At 42.3% G+C, this 20134-nt stretch overlaps 1 protein-coding gene across 11 annotated transcripts in view; it reads left to right on the top strand.

Moving 5' to 3' along the window:
- The window catches only part of LOC111147102 (dedicator of cytokinesis 9), a 277848-nt gene that overhangs the window by 203649 nt on the left and 54065 nt on the right, over nucleotides 1-20134 (top strand). For all 11 annotated transcript variants that reach the window (XM_022502995.1, XM_022502993.1, XM_022502988.1 and 8 more), the window contains exons 28-36: nucleotides 1331-1477; nucleotides 1694-1777; nucleotides 2450-2561; nucleotides 5686-5864; nucleotides 6294-6407; nucleotides 8334-8448; nucleotides 12989-13122; nucleotides 15193-15307; nucleotides 18733-18799. In XM_022502995.1, coding sequence (XP_022358703.1) covers nucleotides 1331-1477; nucleotides 1694-1777; nucleotides 2450-2561; nucleotides 5686-5864; nucleotides 6294-6407; nucleotides 8334-8448; nucleotides 12989-13122; nucleotides 15193-15307; nucleotides 18733-18799 — 1067 coding nt within the window. The remainder of the gene's footprint in view (nucleotides 1-1330; nucleotides 1478-1693; nucleotides 1778-2449; nucleotides 2562-5685; nucleotides 5865-6293; nucleotides 6408-8333; nucleotides 8449-12988; nucleotides 13123-15192; nucleotides 15308-18732; nucleotides 18800-20134) is intronic.

Raw genomic sequence — 20134 nt, 5'->3', positions numbered from 1 at the left:
GTTGTGGCTGTTAGAATCACATGCATGAGTGGATAAATGTCATGGAGCATGTAATTCAGCTCCCTTCACGTTTCAGGAGTCAGTAATTTTTCTCATTTATTGGGCACGTGGGTGGGGCAGCCAAGTGTCCCAAGAGCAGAAAGAACACAGGCCTTGCACTCGGGGTAGATCTGGGTTTGAGTCTTTGTTACTTGTTAGGTTTTTTGTTTGTTTTTTGTTTTTTGTTTTTAATTTTATTTTATTTTTAACTTTTTTTAAGATTTTTTATTTTATTTATTTTTTTTAAGATTTTATTTACTTACTTGACAGACAAGTAGGCCGAGAGGCAGGCAGAGACAAAGAGGAGGAAGCAGGCTCCCCGCTGAGCAGAGAGCCCGATGCAGGGCTCGATCCCAGGACCCCTGGGATCATGACCTGAGCCGAAGGCAGAGGCTTTAACCCACTGAGCCACCCAGGCACCCCTACTTGTTAGTTCTTGACTAAAGACACATTTACCTGAGCTCTCCAACCACCTGTGAAATGAGGGTCAAACCTTATAAAAATTTAATGGAAAAGCACATAAAAACATGTACCAGTGCAGTGCCTGATGTGTGGAAGATACACCGTCCACGACAGCTAACTTTGAGATCTGTATAATTTCGTAGGTAAGCATTCCTGATGGGGAGAAATTATTATATAAAATAAATTTGACTGTTTCCTTTTTAAGTATTTTATTTATTTATTTTAGAGAGAGCAGAGGGAGGAGCAGAGGGAGAGGGACAAGCAGACTCCCTGCAGAGCAGGGAGCCCAATGCAGGGCTCGATCCCAGGACCCCGGGATCAGGACCTAAGCTTAACTGATTGAGCCACCCGGGCGCCCCTGAAGAGGACTGTTTTTAAGCAGTTTGAGCCAGTGACATACAGTCTCAGATCTGTTTACTTTCCGTTTGAATTCTTGAAGCTTAAACCTGAGCCACTGTTTTCTAAAGAGTTCTCTGAGAGGTACAGGCATTGAGGCCACCAGAAGTATCCAGTAAAAATGCAGCTCTGATGAGAATCTCTGGGAGAAGAGGAACATCTCCACATTTTTACAAGTACCTCCGAGAGCATCTTTCTCGGGCTGAAGTTTGGGGTCTCAGGTCTAATGCACACCACTTACATCAGGTATCAGAATACCTGTACAGTATTTCGAAAGAAGAAAAAAAATCATTTCTCTTGTCTCATTTTAGATAAATAAGATTGGAGCTCTAGGTTTTTTCAAAAATGGACTTTGGGAATGAAATTTCCCTCCCCACCCCCCAGAGGGTCACCACTTTAAAAATAACACAGGTTTGTTCTAAATTCCTTTTAGTTATTACGAAACCAGAGATTTCCCGCATCCTATCATCACGCTGTGGAAACTGTTGTGAATATGCTGATGCCGCACATAACTCAGAAATTTCGAGATAATCCGGAGGCGTCTAAAAATGCAAATCACAGCCTTGCTGTGTTCATCAAGGTAGGGACCTCAGGGCATGCAGGGTGTAAGTCAAGTGGCGAAATGTTCATTGTAGCAGTGACTAGTATACAGTTGGTGCCCAGTCAATGCCAACGGTGCATTTTTATGCTATAGGATAAATTTCTGAACCGTAAATGCTGATTTCAACCCAACTTAAAAAAAAAGAAAAAAAGACTGGGGCCTAAATATTCCCCTTTGTGGCTTGTTTCTCTGCAGAGATGTTTCACCTTCATGGACAGGGGGTTTGTCTTTAAGCAGATCAACAACTACATCAGCTGCTTTGCTCCTGGGGACCCGAAGGTAGCGTGTGTGTTGCACACTGGTTTTTGTCTTCCTGATTGACATCCAGAAACCCGTCTGTTTCTCCGGGCTCATGTCACGGTTTCTTTCTATCCCAGAGGCATTCTTGTCCCCTCTTTTGGAGATACTTGCTAGTACTTGGGTTAATGTGTAAGACATTAGGGATACAGTAGTTCTGAATGTAAAATAAGCATACTAACTGATTTTCTCATAAATAACTGAGAAGATTTCTCAACTACAAAATTAAAAGTAAATGTGTTGCGAATCATGGTTTATTTAACATGGAGATAGAAGTAACCGTGTAGGCTTTCTCTGATAGAATTATCTATCTCCTCCCTAGCGTGTCTATTTTAAAGCTCTGCCTTACTCATTTTTTTTTATTGTATTAAGTCTGTGTCTATAATTACAAGCTGCCTGAAATTCTTTTTGAAGTAGGAGGAACATAAATAATAAATGTTCTAAGAGTCAGTGGAGGACATTGTTTGATGAAATGTGTTTCCAGTTTTCAAACAAGTGCCTACAGCCATTCTGAAAATCTGACGTAGTACAGAACATGCAGTTGTAGGAGGGTCGACGCTAACAACTGGTTGTATGATTTCTAATAGGTTTTTAGGATGCTGTATAAAATAGTCAGTGAGGCATTTAACTTTCACTAACTGTCGTTTCCTGCAGACCCTCTTTGAATACAAGTTTGAATTTCTCCGTGTGGTGTGCAATCACGAACATTATATACCTTTGAATTTACCGATGCCATTTGGGAAAGGCAGAATTCAGAGATACCAAGGTAATCTATCTTCACATATGTCAATTTGGGTCTTTTCACAAAAAGCCATTCATTTTTAATAAAAGAGAATTGATTGAGATATGACATTAGAATTTTCTGATTTTTTTGTTGATGAATTCATTTTTTTCTTGTTAAATTTTCATGTAAAAAACTACTGCTAAAATGTGGTATAGGAACTTAACTTGTCAGCAAACTTACTAGACTACAGGTCATGTCAGTGTGACTCTTTTTCATTGAAAAATTCCTTTGCTTAAATAGAAATCCATTTTACTTACTGTAGTTTATTTTTATTTGTTTCACTTTTCCTTTTTTCTTATGAATTAGCTTTTCTTTCACCAACTGTGGAGTCAAATGACACTCCTGTAGGTAGGTGTGGGGTGTGATGCTTGCTTTCTTGCATTTTCCTCCTTTAAAAGAAAAAGAATGCAAGTCATTGCTGAAATGCTTACATATGCTCTTTGTTTAGGCACTTGCCATATACTCAGATTCGTTTTTAAATTCGCGATAAACCAGTGAATTTATTCTCACTGTAGCTAAGATACTGCTGTTAACACCCTTGGGAGGGAGCTGGGTTTTGCTCCTGGGATCTCTATGTCCTCTAGGATATCCCTTTAAAAGGCACAACAAACAGAATGCCCTCCTTTACTCCAAAAATGTATTATTCCACCATTTTCATGGTCCTTGTCTATAGTGGTGGCAGTAACCTAATCACAAGCAACACGGCTTTTCACGTGCATTTTATGTTTGCATGTTGAGTCTTTAACTGTTCCGTATCTTAAAGTTTGAAGAGAGTAAACGCGTAGAGATTTCCTTGTCTTCACTAAGTCATACGAATCAAATTAGTGTGTTGGGTCTGTCAGGTAATACTACCGAGGTTAGTGCTGTGTGCGTACACGGGGATTGATTATTTATACTGATAGAAAAAGCAGAAGGACGCCACCAAACTATTAATGACACCCTAAATCAACGGCCTCTGAAATTCAGAGAGAAACACACAGAAGCATTGGTTCAGAGACACAAATGTCTTTCTTCAGGAGCCACTTGGACTGCCTTTTAAGGAGCCAGAAGGGGGATTGGGGCCCTGGAGTTGGCATTCGTGCGTTCAACACCTATTTACCTGGCACCAACTGAGTCTGGGCACACGGGACTTTGGGAGGCGGTTGTGGACGACAAGGATGAAAATCCCAGGCTGTTTTCCCTGAGTGAAGTCTGTGCAGTGTTAGCGATGAGGTCTGGGGAGAGAAAACTAAAGTGGGGCAAGTAGGGGTATGATATGAGCAGCAGGGCACGTGGGAGAGGGTAGCCAGGAAAAGCCTCACTGCCAAGGTAACTTGGGGGTGATAATGAGATGAAAGCTAGGGATTGAGCATCCTGGGTCGAGGGAATGACTGGGTATTTGGCATCCTGAATCCCACCTGCCTCGTCTTACTCCCCACTGTTGCCCACACTTCAGACATCCCTTCCGGCTCCCAGCATCTCCGTCATGGCGTGCCCACCCCTGACTCTCCTCCGCCTCACACAGCACCCCTCTGGGGGAATCGTCCCCTTCCTCCCCAGAGAATCTGCGCCTCTTCCATGGAGCCTGCCGCGTCTCCTCCTGCCCCCTCCCAGGACCCCAGCAGCGCTCTAAACCTTGTCTCACTCCCCTCACCTTGCAGTCACTAACCCACCTGTACTTGGAGACCGTGACCCTCTTCCTTCCTCCTGTCAGGGTACCGGGGGTTGTCCTTTATACCCCGTGGCTGGGCAGCGAATGTGAGCTGATGCCCGCCTTGCCCTACACTCTCTAGGGCCCTGTTGTTTGTCCTGCAGAACGGAGGGACATGAAATCCTTCAGGTGCCCAGGAGACTCATACATGCTCTCAGTCGACCGTCAGGGTATTTGGTGCCAAGGGGGCCTGCCCTCGGCAGGTGACTGTGGGTGACCTACGGATAATGTCCTTATGGCACTGATAGGAGTCCATGTTTGTAGCATTCCCTCCTCTCCCTTCTTCCCGTTCCCCCTTCTCTGCATGCACGCGCATTCACAGTTAAACCGACGGTATCTTCCTAAGGGTTTTGTGTGAATTCAAGCTGTGCGCTGTCCTTAGGGTAAAGAAAGTTTAAAAAACCATTCAGTGAACATGATTATTCTGGAAGGATGAATATTTTCCCTTGCTTCTGCATAGGACTTGGGGCAGTATTTTGGGAAGGTTGGGAAGTAACTAATGGGGAATCAAAGTCAAAGAAGGCATCTGCAGATTTTCCTCTATTGATGGATTCAGTATGACTTCAGATCCCAGCCACGGCTTACTGACAGGCATATTTCAGCTTTGGAGGGATGCGTAGCTGCTTTTACTTTCCCTCCTTCAGTAGATTTTGTGTTTCCTTCAAGCTGTTCTCTGGAAGAGCTTTCCATTTGATCGTTCAGCTTGCTGATAATTTACTGGTTTAGTGTGGTGCTTTCAGTATTTCAGTGTTAGTTTATGTTCGTTTTTTTAACTTGCTTTTAGAGGTGCAGAAGTATTGAGTATATTTTCTTAAATTGTGTTAAGTAAGTTCTTCATTCAGGGACAGCAGAATAGAGGTTATATGCTAACTTGTTCATTTTAAGCACGTTGGGTTTTAATGGGAATGTATAGCCTTTCATGACCAGGAAAGGGATTAATGAACTCAAGTAGTAAAGAAAATTTTAATAGACCATGTATATCTATTCTTTGTTAATTACATGCTTGTTATGTACAGATTACTTCTCTAGAGTGTCAGTTAGGCAGTAACTTTATTTTTTTAGTAACTTTATTTTTTACCTTCTTGTCAATAACGTAATTTCATTTGTAATGTAGCATGTTGTTGTATATTCTAAAAATTGGTACTAAAACTATTCACTAACTTAATATTTATGCAAGATGTTGTGTCTTCTAAAATCAAAATCTGGTGCAGTTATCTGTATTTAAATTTAAGAGTCTGATGTGGTAAGACGTGGAGCAATATTTTAGATAATTGACCTTTGAATTACACTTGAAGCTAAGTCTAATCATCTCTGGACGCACAGGGTGGGCTGAATGCAGAGGGTGGTTTTGGCTTTTGTTTTATTCAAAGTACGTGATGGCCTCTGTAACTAAAGTGGTTTCTATCCTCATTTCAGATCTCCAGCTTGACTATTCATTAACAGACGAGTTCTGCAGAAACCACTTCTTGGTGGGACTGTTACTGAGGGAGGTGGGGACCGCCCTTCAGGAGTTTAGGGAGGTCCGGCTGATTGCCATCAGCGTGCTCAAGAACCTGCTGATAAAGCATTCTTTTGATGACAGATATGCTTCGAGGGTGAGTGGACTCCAATGGAAGGAAATATGGATTGATAAATGTCCTTTATTTTAAGTAATGTAAAGAAGGTAACCTTCAGAAAATTTAGTGGTAGCAGCACCGAGAATCTTCTCTGTTTACACACTAAAATCTAGTAGCAGTATTTATTTATTTACTTTTTTGTCAGAAAGAGAGAGACAAAAGCAGGGGAGCAGCACAGGGAGAGGGAGAAGCAGGCTCCCCACTGAGCCTGACTCGGGGCTCGATCCCAGGACCCTGGGATCATGACCTGAGCTGAAAGCAGACCCTCAACTGATAGCCACCCAGGTGCCCGCTAATAGTCGTCTTTATAGGAAGGATCCAAATACAGGAGTTGGCCCAGTGCCCACTCAGTCCATCATTAAAGGCTCAGAGCCATGGGATAAACTTGGCCATGTGGGTTTGTTTCAGAGTCATCAAGCAAGGATAGCCACTCTCTACCTGCCTCTGTTCGGTCTGCTGATTGAGAATGTCCAGCGGATCAACGTGAGGGACGTGTCGCCCTTCCCCGTGAACCCCGGCAGTGTACGTAAGCATACACACCTGGCCGCAGCCTGCATGTGTTTCCTGAGGCTGCTGTCACCGAGCAACACAAACGGGGTGGCCAAAACCAACAGATGTTCATTCTCTTGTAGTAGGGAGGACAGAAGTCCACAGTCAAGGTATCCACAGGGTTGGTTCCTTCTGGAGGCTCTGTGTGCAAAGTTTGTCCCGTGCCTCTCTCCTAGCTTCCAGTGCTTGCCCCAGATCCTTGATTCTTTGGCTCGTGGCCGCATCATGACAATCTTGGCCTCTGTCTTTACGCGGCCTTCTTCCTCATGTGTGTCTGTATCATCTCTGAAGTCGTCTCCGTTTCTTAGAAGAACACCGGTGATTGGATGCAGGGCTCCTAATCCAGGAGGACTTTATTTTGCCTTCTGTCTTAATCACATCTCCAAAGATCCCATTTCCAAATAAGGTCACATTTTGAGGTTCTCAGTGGACATGAATTGGGAGGGGGGATACTATTTAACCCAGGACACACCCATCCTTTTTTGTTTGTATGTTTCTTTTGCCACTAAAACCATAATAATCCATAGTACTCTTGATTAATCGCATTTCTGGCTAAGATGGGGCCAATCAGTAAACCTTCAACTCTTGGGATAAATATCATTATTAAAACCATCCTTTTCTGTTGGACCATACCTTGTAAGACATAAGGACCATCTCTGAATTCAGCAAAAATTTACAGGGAGAGGAGGTTAAAAAGGAAAGCGTAGTTTTAACCTGTGGACTCTGAGAGCTCAATGCCAGCTCGTTCTCATGGTAACATGCTACTCAGCCTTGGAAGATCCACATCATTGGGCTAAAGTTTCTCTGTGTCTGTAAAATTAGAAAGTCAGACTTGATGTCAGGGAGGCCAACAGGATTGACGTATGGCCCCACTTTCAGAAACTGACCACTATAATTTATATCATCTTCATGTAGTCACTGGAAGATATATTGGAAATTAAGTTGCCTGAAGGATGATCCCAGAAATGATCTCAATATGTTTGGGGTGGAGACCATCGGCCATTCATTTGCACACGTGCTACCAGTGTAGTAATTTCCTTTTTTCCCTTTTGTTCTGGACCCACGAATGAGCTCGGTTGTTAGTCTTTCCACACCATGATTGTTGCATGCACTTGGGAAATTTTCATGTTGTGTTTCTGTCCCTTTGGCCCCACAGGGATGCATTGTCCTGTTTTTTAATGCTATCTCTCCACCTCTGAATACATGTCCTAAATAATGTCACACTGAGAAGCGCCTTATGTGTAGAATGTGTTTTGTAGTTCTGAAGGACACTCATCTCACCCCATACAACATTGTATTTCACAAGTGTGCTCTCTGAACCTGTCTGCTTTTCTGATCTGACTAAAGAATTCAGGGTATAATGCTACCTCTTTGTACATCTTCAATCCTGAGAAAATCACCAAAGAAAAGCCCCTTTTATGACAGAACTTCAAAATTAACAATTTCTCCACTGCCTGAGAGTGCACACGAAGCTGCAAGCTTGGACAGCTTTTCCGTGCTGCTGTTGTAAGTCACTGCTGCTCATTTGGGAGGATTTCTGATGTGAGAGAAAAACCAGTGTTCCATTTAGAAAGAGCATGGGAGGCTCTGTCTGAGGGAAAAAACAGTCTGAGGAAATGTTGGACATCTGCGCTGTGGAAGGGGAACATGCTAGACCTTCTGGGGCAACAGACAGTGACTTTATGGACCCAGAGTGCTCTGCCCACACACTTGCACCCTGTCCACTCCCCGACCCAGGCCCTCTGTCCTGCTCGCTGAGCTCCCGCATCCCCCATGCAGCACATCTGACCGGCCAGGCTCTTGGGTCCTGTGCCCGCACCTCCCCGACCCTTCCAAGGACAGCTGCTGACTCTTTGAAAGTCATCTTCGGTTATCTCTTCTCTCTCTCCTCTTGGACAGACCATGAAGGAGGACTCGCTGCCAGCCACGAACCCGCTGGTGACGCCGCAGAAGCCTGGCCTCGTGCTGGACAACAGCCTGCACAAAGACCTCTTCGGAGCCATCTCTGGCATCGGTAAGGCTCGGCGCTCCACTCTCCTCCCTCTGCTCCGATTCTGCGCTGCCTCCCTCTCGCAGCGTGGGAGCCACGCCGACTCTCACAGGAGGCCCTCGGAGCCTGCGCTTCTGCCTTGCACGGTCTTTTCCTGCTTTTCATATTTAATGATGGAAACCCTCGACTCGACCCTGAAATATAGACACCCCCCCCCCAAATTCTCATGCATTGAAGATTCCATACACCTAATCACGCGTTTGTGCTGTTTGCTTTTTGTTATGCTCACATTAATTTTTCATTTTAAACGTCCAAATTGGATTTTCAGGAAAGGAGTTTTTAGAAAAGGAATGTCTTTGCAGGAGCATGTGGGGGGATGTGGGTAGGATTTACTTGTGCTGATGGTGATTTTGATGAAATGTGATCGAGTAATTGCTGAGGAGATGGTGGTCTGTGGCAGGAGTACAGTTCTGAAATCGGTTTTCTAAAATCTTCTTCCCTAGAATATTTTTCTCTCTGACATAATGTAAGAGCAACCCCCATGGGGAAGAAAACAGATGGCAAAAATCAAGATTCAGATTGAGTAATGCTTGGAAGAAAATGCCTGAGAAATGTACTTATTAATATTCTGACTAATTGAGCACTTGTGCCAACTGCTTCATAAAGATAGTGGTACAAAAAGAAAGTAGACGTGTCTTCACAGAATTGTCACAAATACTCACAGATTTATTCTGTCTTTATTTCTGTCTTTTACTACATTTCGAATAAATGAAGCGTCTGGCTATGCCAAGTGCTTGGGACACCCAGTGGGTGGACTTAGGTCACGGGGCAGAATAAAGGGCTCTTAGCCTTTTAATTTGCAGGAGTATTATTTATTCTGATTGAGTCCTTACCTCCTTGTTTTTCTTGATGTCGAGGTGCTGTTTCACGTAGGTGATGAAAGTGAGCAGAATGTAGAATCAGAAACCTCACACCAGTGTCCAGATTTATCCTACAGTACCAGTCTTTAATCATACTTATGCTTACATATATTTTTTCAAAGCCGTGGTAGTCTCATTAGATATCGTAAAGGTTAAGTGAGTTAATGCGTGCAGAATGCTCAGAGCAGAGACTGGCTTGTGGTGGTTGTATTTGCCTTTCTCCTGGGGCCCTCATCCTGTCCTCTTTGCCCTGCTCTGCCCACACACCCAGCCACTGCTCCAGGGCGGGAAAGGGACTCTCATGGGAAGATATTGTCTGCAGAGCTCAGAGCTCACAACACTGGCTTTAAGGTCAGACAGAGGTGGTTTGGGATCCAGACTCCATCAGTTACTGACTGCCCTGAGCAGCGTGTCTCTTCTCGTCACCCTCAGTGTCCACATCTCCAAAACAGAGTCAGGGCAAGGAGTGGAAAGCTCATACAATGTGCACAGTGCCCGGCATGGTGACTGTATCTGACTGCCATTATAACAAGCACAATTCTTCAGTGTTACGCATTTCAGTGATATGCTACTCTCAGTAGCCAATTTCATGACTCTTGGGGCCCAGGAATGTGTAGAAATCCTAACTCCCTCACTAGTACTCTGTAGGATTCAAGACTCTGGAAATGATCAAACTAGAACGAGGCAATACTTTGACTCTGACTTTATTTTCCAATTCTGCATCACCTTGTCAGGGTGTGGGTTGCCTTGAGAATGTAAAGATGAGCTGCTGGGTATCATTACCGAGACTCGAATGGCATTAATGACCTTCAGTTGCTCTGTGTTCGTGACGAAGTTATGAAAAGTATCTGAGACTGATTTAATCCCTTTTCGCTCTCTTAAATTTCAAGATCTGAATCCACTTTCCATAGGAATTCACCCTAACAGACCTTGTCTATTCTCCAGCTTTTTCTCTCCTACCCCCATTGAAAGACTTAAATCCTTGTTCCCTTTTAGGAATGCCTTCCAGAAAAGCCCCCACCTTTGAGTTGGGTTTGCTAGTTTTCTGGTAGCTTGAGCAACTCTTCTTTTATTCACTGAGGAGTTTCCAGTTAACTTGAGTCCTGGTGCTTATCCTTCAAGAGCAGACTTTCTCCTTGCATCTCTATTTAGTAGAAATCTCGTTTTCTTAGAACGTACCTTCAGCATTGTTTTTAAATGCTTTTGGAACATGGTGCATGAAGATTTCTAGAACTGATTTGCTGCCTAGATAAATCTACTCCAAGATTCTGTTTGTTTTTTTAAAAAGCACACATTCTTAAGCCCAGGATTCTCTTTTCCACCTGCTCAGTATTTTGCATTGGGTTGTCTATACAAAGAAGACAGAGGTGAACTGAACTTCTTTTCATTTTACTTAAATGTTGTTTAAGATTTTTAAAATGCACTGGCCTGAGACATTAAGTACAAACACACACACACACACACACACACACACACAATGGGAACCCAGTTCTACTAAACATGTTGATTTTGATTTACTGCATTTCCATCTGTTTGCCTTAGATTAGAATTCTATTTCTGGAACTGAGCCTAAAACCCTGTCAATTTAAGGTCTAATTTTACTTCACTGAGGACCTCTTTTTCATGATCATTATGTTTTACATTAAATATGAAGTCTGGTTATATTAGGAGGACTATAATTATACTTTGGTCATAAAGTGTGTTTTTTCTCTAAGTATAGAAAGAGGCTCATAGTTTTTTCATAGGTTTTTACCTGTTCCCCATGACAATCCATCACACAGTTTCTCTTCTGGAATGAGGGAGGCATCCTGGGGCCAGTGGTTTACACGTTCCAGCCATCACTTCCATTTTCAAATTCCCCTCATGCTTCTTTTCTTAATTTTAATATGCTGATTCAGTTTCAGGGATGGTGGTGGTGGATAAACCTGAGTGTTAGGTGGAGGGAGGGATTATCTTAGAAGTGTTTCAGGGGTGCGTGGGTGGCTCAGTGGGTTGATCATCCAGCTCTTGATTTTGGGTCAGGACGTGATCTCCGGGTGTTGAGATCAAGCCCCACATGGGGGTCTGTGCTCAGCAAGGGGGGCTTCTGCTTGGGATTCTTTGTCTCCCTCTGCCCCTCCCCACAACACACTAAATGAATAAGTAAGTAAGTAAATAAATAATCTTTTAAAGAGAAAAGAAATGTCTCAGTCCATGGCAGCTGATTTGCATCCTGACATATGAAAATGGTGGCCTGTTCTGAGGTGTTGGGGAATGGCGTCTTCCGTGTGGGTGTGGGAGGCCCTGCTTCCAGCTTGCTGGAGCCCAGCACCAAAGACGCTTCAGACAGCGTGCACAGCCAGCCCGGCCTTTCAGCTGGAGGCAAGCCTTGTGGTTCAGCATGGAAGGTACAAGTTTGATGGTCGTTTTAAATCATGTAATATACTGAAATCTTACCGAAGCAGGAAGTCAGTCTACTACTTTTACTTTAAAAAATTCCATAGTTCTGGGGCGCCTGGGTGGCTCAGTGGGTTGAGTCTCTGCCTTTAGCTCAGGTCATGATCTCAGGGTCCTGGGATCCAGCCCCGCATGGGGCTCTCTGCTCAGTGGGGAGCCTGCTTCCCCCCCTCTCTCTCTTGCCTTCCTCTCCACCTACTTGTGATCTCTGTCAAATAAATAAATAAACCTTATTAAAAAAAAAAAATTTCCATAGTTCTGAGGTGGGGGCTGATTCCTGACTTACAGTGCTGCTTTTTCACAGATGTCACACATTTTATTTTTAAGTTTCTTTTCTGCTCGTAACTCTTTGTAGCAGAGATTCGCAAGCATTTTCCGTTCACAGCACACTTATGGTCACAGTAATTTGTTCATTGAGTCTCCAGGCCAGAGTAAACAACCAACAGTTCTGTTTATTAGGTACTTGGAGCCACATAACCTAGGAAGTTCATCTATCTGAACAACTTCATCGGCATTCGAGAAAAATACACATAAATTTAAAGAAAAATTATTTTTAATAACCACACCCATTACCAATGGGATGTGTGCACCTGTTAGGCATTGCCCAGCGGCTCGTTTGGAATCTGATTTCTCACCACCGTCTTCATTTCCCGTTCCACAGTGATTTTCACCCAGTACCTGCTTTTTATCATAGCAGCCCCCAAAGACCTAGCTTCACAAAGATACGACATCATCGAGAGGAACATAGCATGATCTCACATTGAAACTGCAGTTTTGGCAAATGTTAAGCACCATCGTGTTTTTCTTGAAAATGTAAAATGTCCCGAGAGGCCCCGTGAGTTTCCTAGGGCACCTTAGCATACAGTTTGAATACTGTGGCTCATTGCAGGGTTTCATTTTTTGATTTGATAGTTGTAGGTGGATTTATCTTTTTAATTTTTAACATCTTTATCGCATTCTGAAACGGTGTGTGTTCCTTTCGTCTGAGAAATCTAAGGTGGCCTCACATAAGTGAATTCACGGTTGTGTCTGAATGTTTCGGATTATGGCCCTTCTTTAAAGGCGAGGTGGTTGAGTGAAACTCTTGAGCCCATTTCTTAACAACAACAAAAACAAGTGCCATAGAAGAATTTCCCTTAAAGTTCCGTACGGATCTTCATTTTGTCGTATCTCACCAAGTCTTTGGTCTTCGCTTGATTTCTGTTTAGCTTCTCCATATACAACGTCAACTCCGAACATCAATAGTGTGAGAAATGCTGATTCAAGAGGATCCCTCATAAGCACAGATTCGGGAAATAGCCTTCCAGAAAGGAATAGTGAGAAAAGCAATTCCCTGGATAAGGTAATTTCTTTTCATACAACTTAAGTGTTTCTTGCAACTAATGGAGTTAGCCTAAAGTAAACTGTGCTTCGTGTTCTGTTGTTCGTTAAGGGTAACTATTTTTTTTTTTTTAAATAACTCAGTTAACCTGGAGTTATTATCAGAGTTATGATCAGAGTATTGTCTAAGGATGGGGCCCATTTCCTGAAATCTCCCCCATTCTTGTTTCCAAGATTTTCCATCAGGGCAGTGTTTACAGTGGAGGACCTTGAGCAAATAGTTTGGGCAGGTGGGACAGGTAGGGACATCAAAATGCCCCTCATTTAGAATCCCCATCGTCTGTACGCCAGAGAATACCATGTATACAGTTATCCATGCAAATGGGTGTTGGGTCCAGAGCTTGCTCCAGAAAGATTAATTGATCATCTAGGTGATTCAGGGATGAGACTTTATTTGAAACCAGCTCACACTGGTACCTCCAACGCAACACATCCTCCTTATATTTAACATTTTTTTCTTGAAATAATCAAGGGTCAGAGTATTTGGAGCTTTGTGGGAATGGCTAAAGCTTGAATTTAAACCTGGAACAATGATAGATTAGTGTTGCCTTGGCCACTGTTTTCCTGAGTTGCTTCAAGTTCAAGGCAAGCACACATACCAATCAACAGGTGAACCACTTAGGGATGTATTTCTAGCTCTCCGAAACGTGCAGAATGTCCTTCGCGGCAGGTTGGTCATCGTACCTGCCTTTCTGTGGCTGACAGTGACACGATTATCCTTCCGTGCGGTTTTGGTAGAGGTGGGGGCGTTTGCGTGTGGGTGTGTGTCACGACGTGTTGAACTTTCCCCTTGACCGTGACTTGCCTTCATACGTAGAGCGAGAAGCTGCTCAGGAGGCATTCTGCTTGCGTCATACGCAGTGCTGGAGAGGAGGAAGAGAGCTGCCAGTCAGCCAGGAAAAACCGGGTCACTGTGGACTTTTCCCTTCTAACAATCCCACCTTTGCCAGAGGAAACTTTGCATGCTACACCTTCCCTCCCAGTGCAAGAAGCTCTGGGTTCTCCCAGCAGCCCTGGCGAAGTGGGTGGGCAAAATGATGCATTCCACCCTATGGTTTTGCCACTAACTGCACCTGTATTTCTTCTATAATAAAAAACTCATGTATATTATTAATTAAACCTGTTTATCATATACTTTTTTCAGTTGCTGCCCCCAATACCTTGAATGAAAAATTTTTTTTTTAATTGGTCTTTCTGCCTTGGTATTTGCCAAAAACATAAAAAATCCTGCTTTTCAATTGGCAATACAACTTTGACGATTTCAAAATCTCCCGTGACTTTTTTAATCAGGAGATGAGATTCTTGTTCTTGTACTTTTTTTTTTTTTTTTTTTAATTTGAACCCCTTGAACATGTAAACGTGCTGTCTAGTGGCAAAACTGCTCTCACCCTGCGCCCTGCACTTTCTGAAGTTTGTGGTGTTGAACTAAGCCGCTGAGGGAATGGTCTCATCGGTTTAGGGTCTTTGAACAAGCTCTGCTGAGGTGTCCCTTTCTGTTCCTGTTGGGTACCCGCCTGTCGTTTTCCCCCCAGTGGTGCCCCACGATGTCAGCTGAATGACAGGGACTCCACCGCAGGCTTTTGTGGGGCACACAACAGGAGCGTGGATTTTATTTCCTCTTTCAGACACTGGCCTTCTTCTGAGGATATGGTCAGTTCTGCAGTGTCTTCCGACTCATCATTTCTCTTTGATCCTAGCCCACATCCCTTTTTTGCATGAGATCGTACTTGGCATTTTAGAACTGAGCTGATAGCTCCAGCTGTGGTTACCCAGTTTGAAAGGTCTGTGCCTGCTGGCTTGTCTCTTAGGATAGCAAGCGAAGGAAGCCAACAGAGCTTCTGTGGACTAGGCGCTCGTGTGTGTATTTGGTGAAGGTGTGCCTGTGGTTTGTCGACCCATGAGTTACACCTTCCAGTTTGCGTGATTTGACTCAGTTCTAAGAATCTTTCTTCCAAGGGAGAAAAATGAACCTAATTTTGTTTTACCTGGAATAATGGATTAAAAAAAAATCACCTGTATTTCCTTTTTTTAGCACCAACAAAGTGGCACTTTGGGAAATTCTGTGGTTCGTTGTGACAAACTTGACCAGTCCGAGATTAAGAGCCTGCTGATGTGTTTCCTCTACATCTTAAAAAGCATGTCTGATGGTAGGTGAAAGTGAAGATGTCTGTTTTACTTTGTTTCAGTATTTGGTTTCTTTTTTAAAACTTGCAATTGCTTGAAAGGATAGAAGGGCTTAAAAAGCTTTTCTTCCTCATTTGAAATACATGTTAATTTACTAAATGTAGCAGAAATAAAAGTCTTAATTTGGAAAAAGGGTTTTTACTAATTGTTCTAAAAAGTGAGTTCTAAAATGTTCATAGGCCATTAAAAAAAAATTTTTTTTTTATTAAACTCAGACCTACCATCATAATCCAAGAAGACAGAAGCTGATAAATGAGGTAGCCTTTGATTTTTTTTTTTCTCTAAAAAAACAATTTCACTTGTCCAAACAAAGTTACTGGCAACTTGCATAATTTTATTAGTCAGGCTCTTGAATTGGAATATGTAATGTTGGGGGATCTGAGCATCTCTTCCATTTAGGGTATGTGTGACATTCCTGGCTTTAACTGGAAGTGAGATATGATATTTTAGTTTTCTGATGGAGTTAGTGATATCCTAGTAGATTAAGTTTCTCATAAAGGGTTTGACAATCACATTTTTTAATAGAATAAAGCATGTAAACATCCATGATAAGACACTTCAACCCCAGTTTTGTGATATAAGCAATCATTTGAAATCATGCCATGGTACAATGTCTTGTTTCTTCCTTGATCAGAAATCTTGTCTGACTTGCTGCAACATATCAGAAAATGTCCTGTGAAGTGTACTGAGTCAAGGCAAAGTCTTCTGAAAACAAAATGCTGAAGGCCTCTCGTGCTGCCTTTGTGTAGTGGCAGTCAGTATAGGCCTTAAACATCCAGTGGAAGGCATTTCTGTGAGAATAATGTTTCTTTTATATTAAGCTTCCATATCTGCCTGAGAAGAATGTTTCTTTTGTATTAAGCTTCCATTTTTGCAGCCTTAATAGCCAGACCTTAGTACCCAGATGGTAGGAACCACGTACCTGTCCCCAAAATGCTTCAGGACTCGGTTATTTTTTTATTCTGTCAATTTGTTACTTTAAAGTAGCTTTTCAAAACACAACCAACAGAAAATAACTTTCCTTGAATGATGACCAGATAGCAAAGCACTGGGCACTTACTCAGGTATTAGGGTTATAAAGTTGGAATTCTGCCCTTAATATCAAAAGTTCTGAACTTTACATCATGGTGGTAAGTTTTAGCCAGCTTTGTAATTCTGTTTTTCCTTTGCTGAAAGTTTTCCTTAAAATATTTTAAGTTTCAAATAATAAATAAGATCTATAACTAGAACATAACTACCTTTTTAGAGACCAATATTCCAGAAATTTTGCATCCTAGTTAAAGTTATCCTTTAAAGGCAGCCCTTTGGAAGGCCATGCACACGATTTAAAAATGCAGTAACCTCTTCAAAACAGTTTTAGAGCCTCTCTTTTAAAAAAAAAAAAAAATTACCTTCAAGGTATCAATTTCCTTCCTTTTATAATTTGAATTTTTGTGTGTGTCATGTTTAAAAAGTCTTCACCTATCCCCAGAGTCATGAAGATACCCTTCTTTATCCTCTTTAAAATAGTATTACTCAAATTTTCACATTTAAATCTTAGTATTTACCTGGACTTGATTCTTGTGTATGGTATGGGGTGGGAGAGAAAATGCCTTCAGAGTAGTTTAGCGGACAGACAACCAAAGTCAACTGTGTAACTGTGTAGCTACTCTTTCCCTTTTCCCACATTCAAGGAGCACCTTCTATGCTTGGGCCCCTCCCTCACTCATAGAGGTTAATTGTCTTCCCCCCCAACCCCCCAGGTCAGTAACCTCAGCCTCAGCCAATAGCCAAGAGCAAGGAAAGGCAGCTTGGTGCTCCTTGGCTGGTCAGCCGGCTCTGTCTGATTCGTGCTAGGGTGACCACAGATGTCTGCAAGTTGGCCCGGAGAGGTCCTCTCATACTCACTCGGCTCCTTGGGTGCTCACCCCATGAGGATGGCCAGTCTCAAGTAACCCGAGTCTGTTCCTCTGGAATCTAAACTCAGAATTCCTGAAAGATGGAAGCCTACTGACCCACCCATGTTACTGGTCTAATAAACTAAACGTGGCTTTTAAAATCAGGTGTACTTGATTGAAGTCCCCATTCCACCATGATTCTTTAGCCTGATGATGGGGAGAATTGCTTGATTTCTCTGAGCCTTTATTAGCTTATCTATAAATTAGAACACTGTCTCTGATCATGGTGGCAATTAAGATATGACAAGTGTGCAATCGTGAGACTACCTAGCACAGTGCTCACTCATAACAGATTCTCCATGTAGCGCTCATGGCTTCCCCTGCCCCTCACCATTCTGGACAAGCGTGCAGTGAAGTGTCCATGGCCGAGCACCTTCATGAGCCATTGGCATCACTGCAGACTGCTCTCACTCTCCTCAGGCCCTCGAATTCAGTGGAATTTCTCTCTGAGAGAAATCTCTTCACCGGGTTTTCAACCTCAGTATAAAATAAAAGAACGCAAAAATGTTTAACTATCTGGTGGTAGCACTCTTGGGCAAGTCTAAAAGGTTAAGGGTCACACACACAGAATGATTCCTGTAAATGGACTTGTAGGATTTGCCTTTACTGAAAATATGGCCGGTCATCTTGACACAGAGCAGATGTGCGGGTGACTTCCTCTTGGAGACAGCACCACATCATCACGCTGGGAAACAGGAAGTTGCATACATTGCCTGTTTGGAAGACTATTTGGCAATATCTGTCCATAACATTTGACGTGGCTGTTTCACTTCTGAGAATATTTGTCCTATAGATGTAGTTGGACAAGTGTGCAAACATCCATATAAAAGGATAGTCTTCAAAGCATAATTTAATGGAGCAGAGCATTAGGGGGGAAAACAAGTAAATGTCTGTCAGTAAGGGACTGGCTAACTCGGTTATACCGCATTCATGGAGAGGAGTATCAGGCATCTTGGAGAAGATTGGAAGAGATGCAAGCTATATTACTGAAATAAAACTCAAAGGAAAAACAGTGTGTGCAGTATGTACGCATCCATTTCTGCATGTGTGTGTTAAGAAGAGAGGACTTAGGTACATGCAAGAATTTTCAACAGATTCCTTCCTGGAGAGCGATTCTGTATGAGGCAGAGAGAGAGCTTAACTTGAGATTATTTGCCTACTTATATTCTCTGAAATCTCTGAGCCACTTAAGAGCACATTATATGTAAGTTAAAATTGTACTATCTAGTGTTAGGTGGTGCATGATGAAATTAAAGTTCAGGTGTTCAAATGCAGCTTCTTGAAATTGAATATGCACATTGTGTCTGTTACCAATAAAGACTGGTCACTATGGTTGGTTCTTTGATCAGCTATAAAAGGGTTTGAGGGTTTATTCTCCAAAATCTTTTCCCCATCCCCTGCTGTGTATAATGCACATCATGATTCTGACCAAATTAATGTTTACTTTCTAGATGCTTTGTTTACATATTGGAACAAGGCTTCAACGTCTGAACTTATGGATTTTTTTACAATATCTGAGTGAGTAGTTTTGCTTTGCTCTCTGCCTCTTGATTTTTCTTGGCTAATTAAGAAGTGTGAACAAGGGGCGCCTGGGTGGCTCAGTGGGTTAAGCCGCTGCCTTCGGCTCAGGTCATGATCTCAGAGTCCTGGGATCGAGCCCCGCATCGGACTCTCTGCTGTCTAGGGGAGCCTGCTTCCTCCTCTCTCTCTGCCTGCCTCTCTGCCTGCTTGTGATCTCTCTGTCAAATAAATAAATAAAAAATCTTTAAAAAAAAAAAAAAAAAGAAGTGTGAACAATGCTATGGGGTTGAACTAGGAATGTAGTATATTCACATCCACCGTTTTTAAGCTCTTTCTCCTGGACCTGACCCCAACACTTGCTCTCGGGAGCACATGACTCAGTGGCCAGTGACCAACCCTAAATTATTAGATATGTGGTTGTTATAGATGAGAGCTAACTGCTTATGTGTACAAACTATCTGAATAAAATGACACAATTTATTAGCTGAATTGGGTGAATGCTATGTTTCAAAGGTGAGTCTAATGTAGCTTAAACAGATATAAATACTGAGACAAAAATAGCTATAATTTTTAAATGTAAGTGAAATCTTACATTTTATCTATATTACCTACTTGTAACTCTTCAATCATTCCTTTAAGCTCTTTGCTTTAAAAAAAAAAAAACCACCACGAATCCACAATCCCCTGTAAAATTTGCTAGGGCCAGGGGCACCTGGGTGGCCCAGTCAGTTAAACATCCAACTCTTGATCTCAGCTCAGGTCTTGATCTCAGGGTTATGAGTTCAAGCCCTGCATTGGGCTCCACCCTGGGCACGGAACCTACTTTAAAAAAAAAAATCGCTGGGGCCAAATGATTTTCCAAATCCAAAAATTTTTAGATTTTTTTAGATTTTTAGAAAATTTACATAGAGAATATGTTCTGTAACATCCCAGCAAGGTCTTGGACACCCCACAATCAAACACATTATTATTTCTACAGTACTATGATTGTTCATAACAACTGGATAAATTATAACTGTAAATGCTTTATATCTGGTAATTGGGGTCATGATTTTGCTGTCAAATATATTTTCCTAAACTCAGGCAAAAACCTGTGATCAGAGCTTTTTGCATTTTGAATTACGGTCTTGGTTCCTAGTCATGATCATTCTCTCCGCTAAGTTACAAGTGGGAGAGATGGATGAGATTCCGCACCAGAAGAACTTACTGGACATTATTGTAACAACTTCTTATTAAATACATGATTTTTTAAAAAAATCAACATTGTCTTTAAATTGTCTTTAAAACCAACCCAAAAATTAGACATTTGATGTCTGTAAGGGACCAGTCCAT

This window comes from Enhydra lutris, unplaced genomic scaffold, assembly GCF_002288905.1.
Source record: "Enhydra lutris kenyoni isolate GAN:26980312 unplaced genomic scaffold, ASM228890v2 scaffoldscaffold15, whole genome shotgun sequence".
In the NCBI taxonomy this organism is placed as follows: domain Eukaryota; kingdom Metazoa; phylum Chordata; class Mammalia; order Carnivora; family Mustelidae; genus Enhydra; species Enhydra lutris.
Note: the sequence above shows the minus strand (reverse complement) of the source record. Positions and strands in the feature narration are given on the sequence as shown.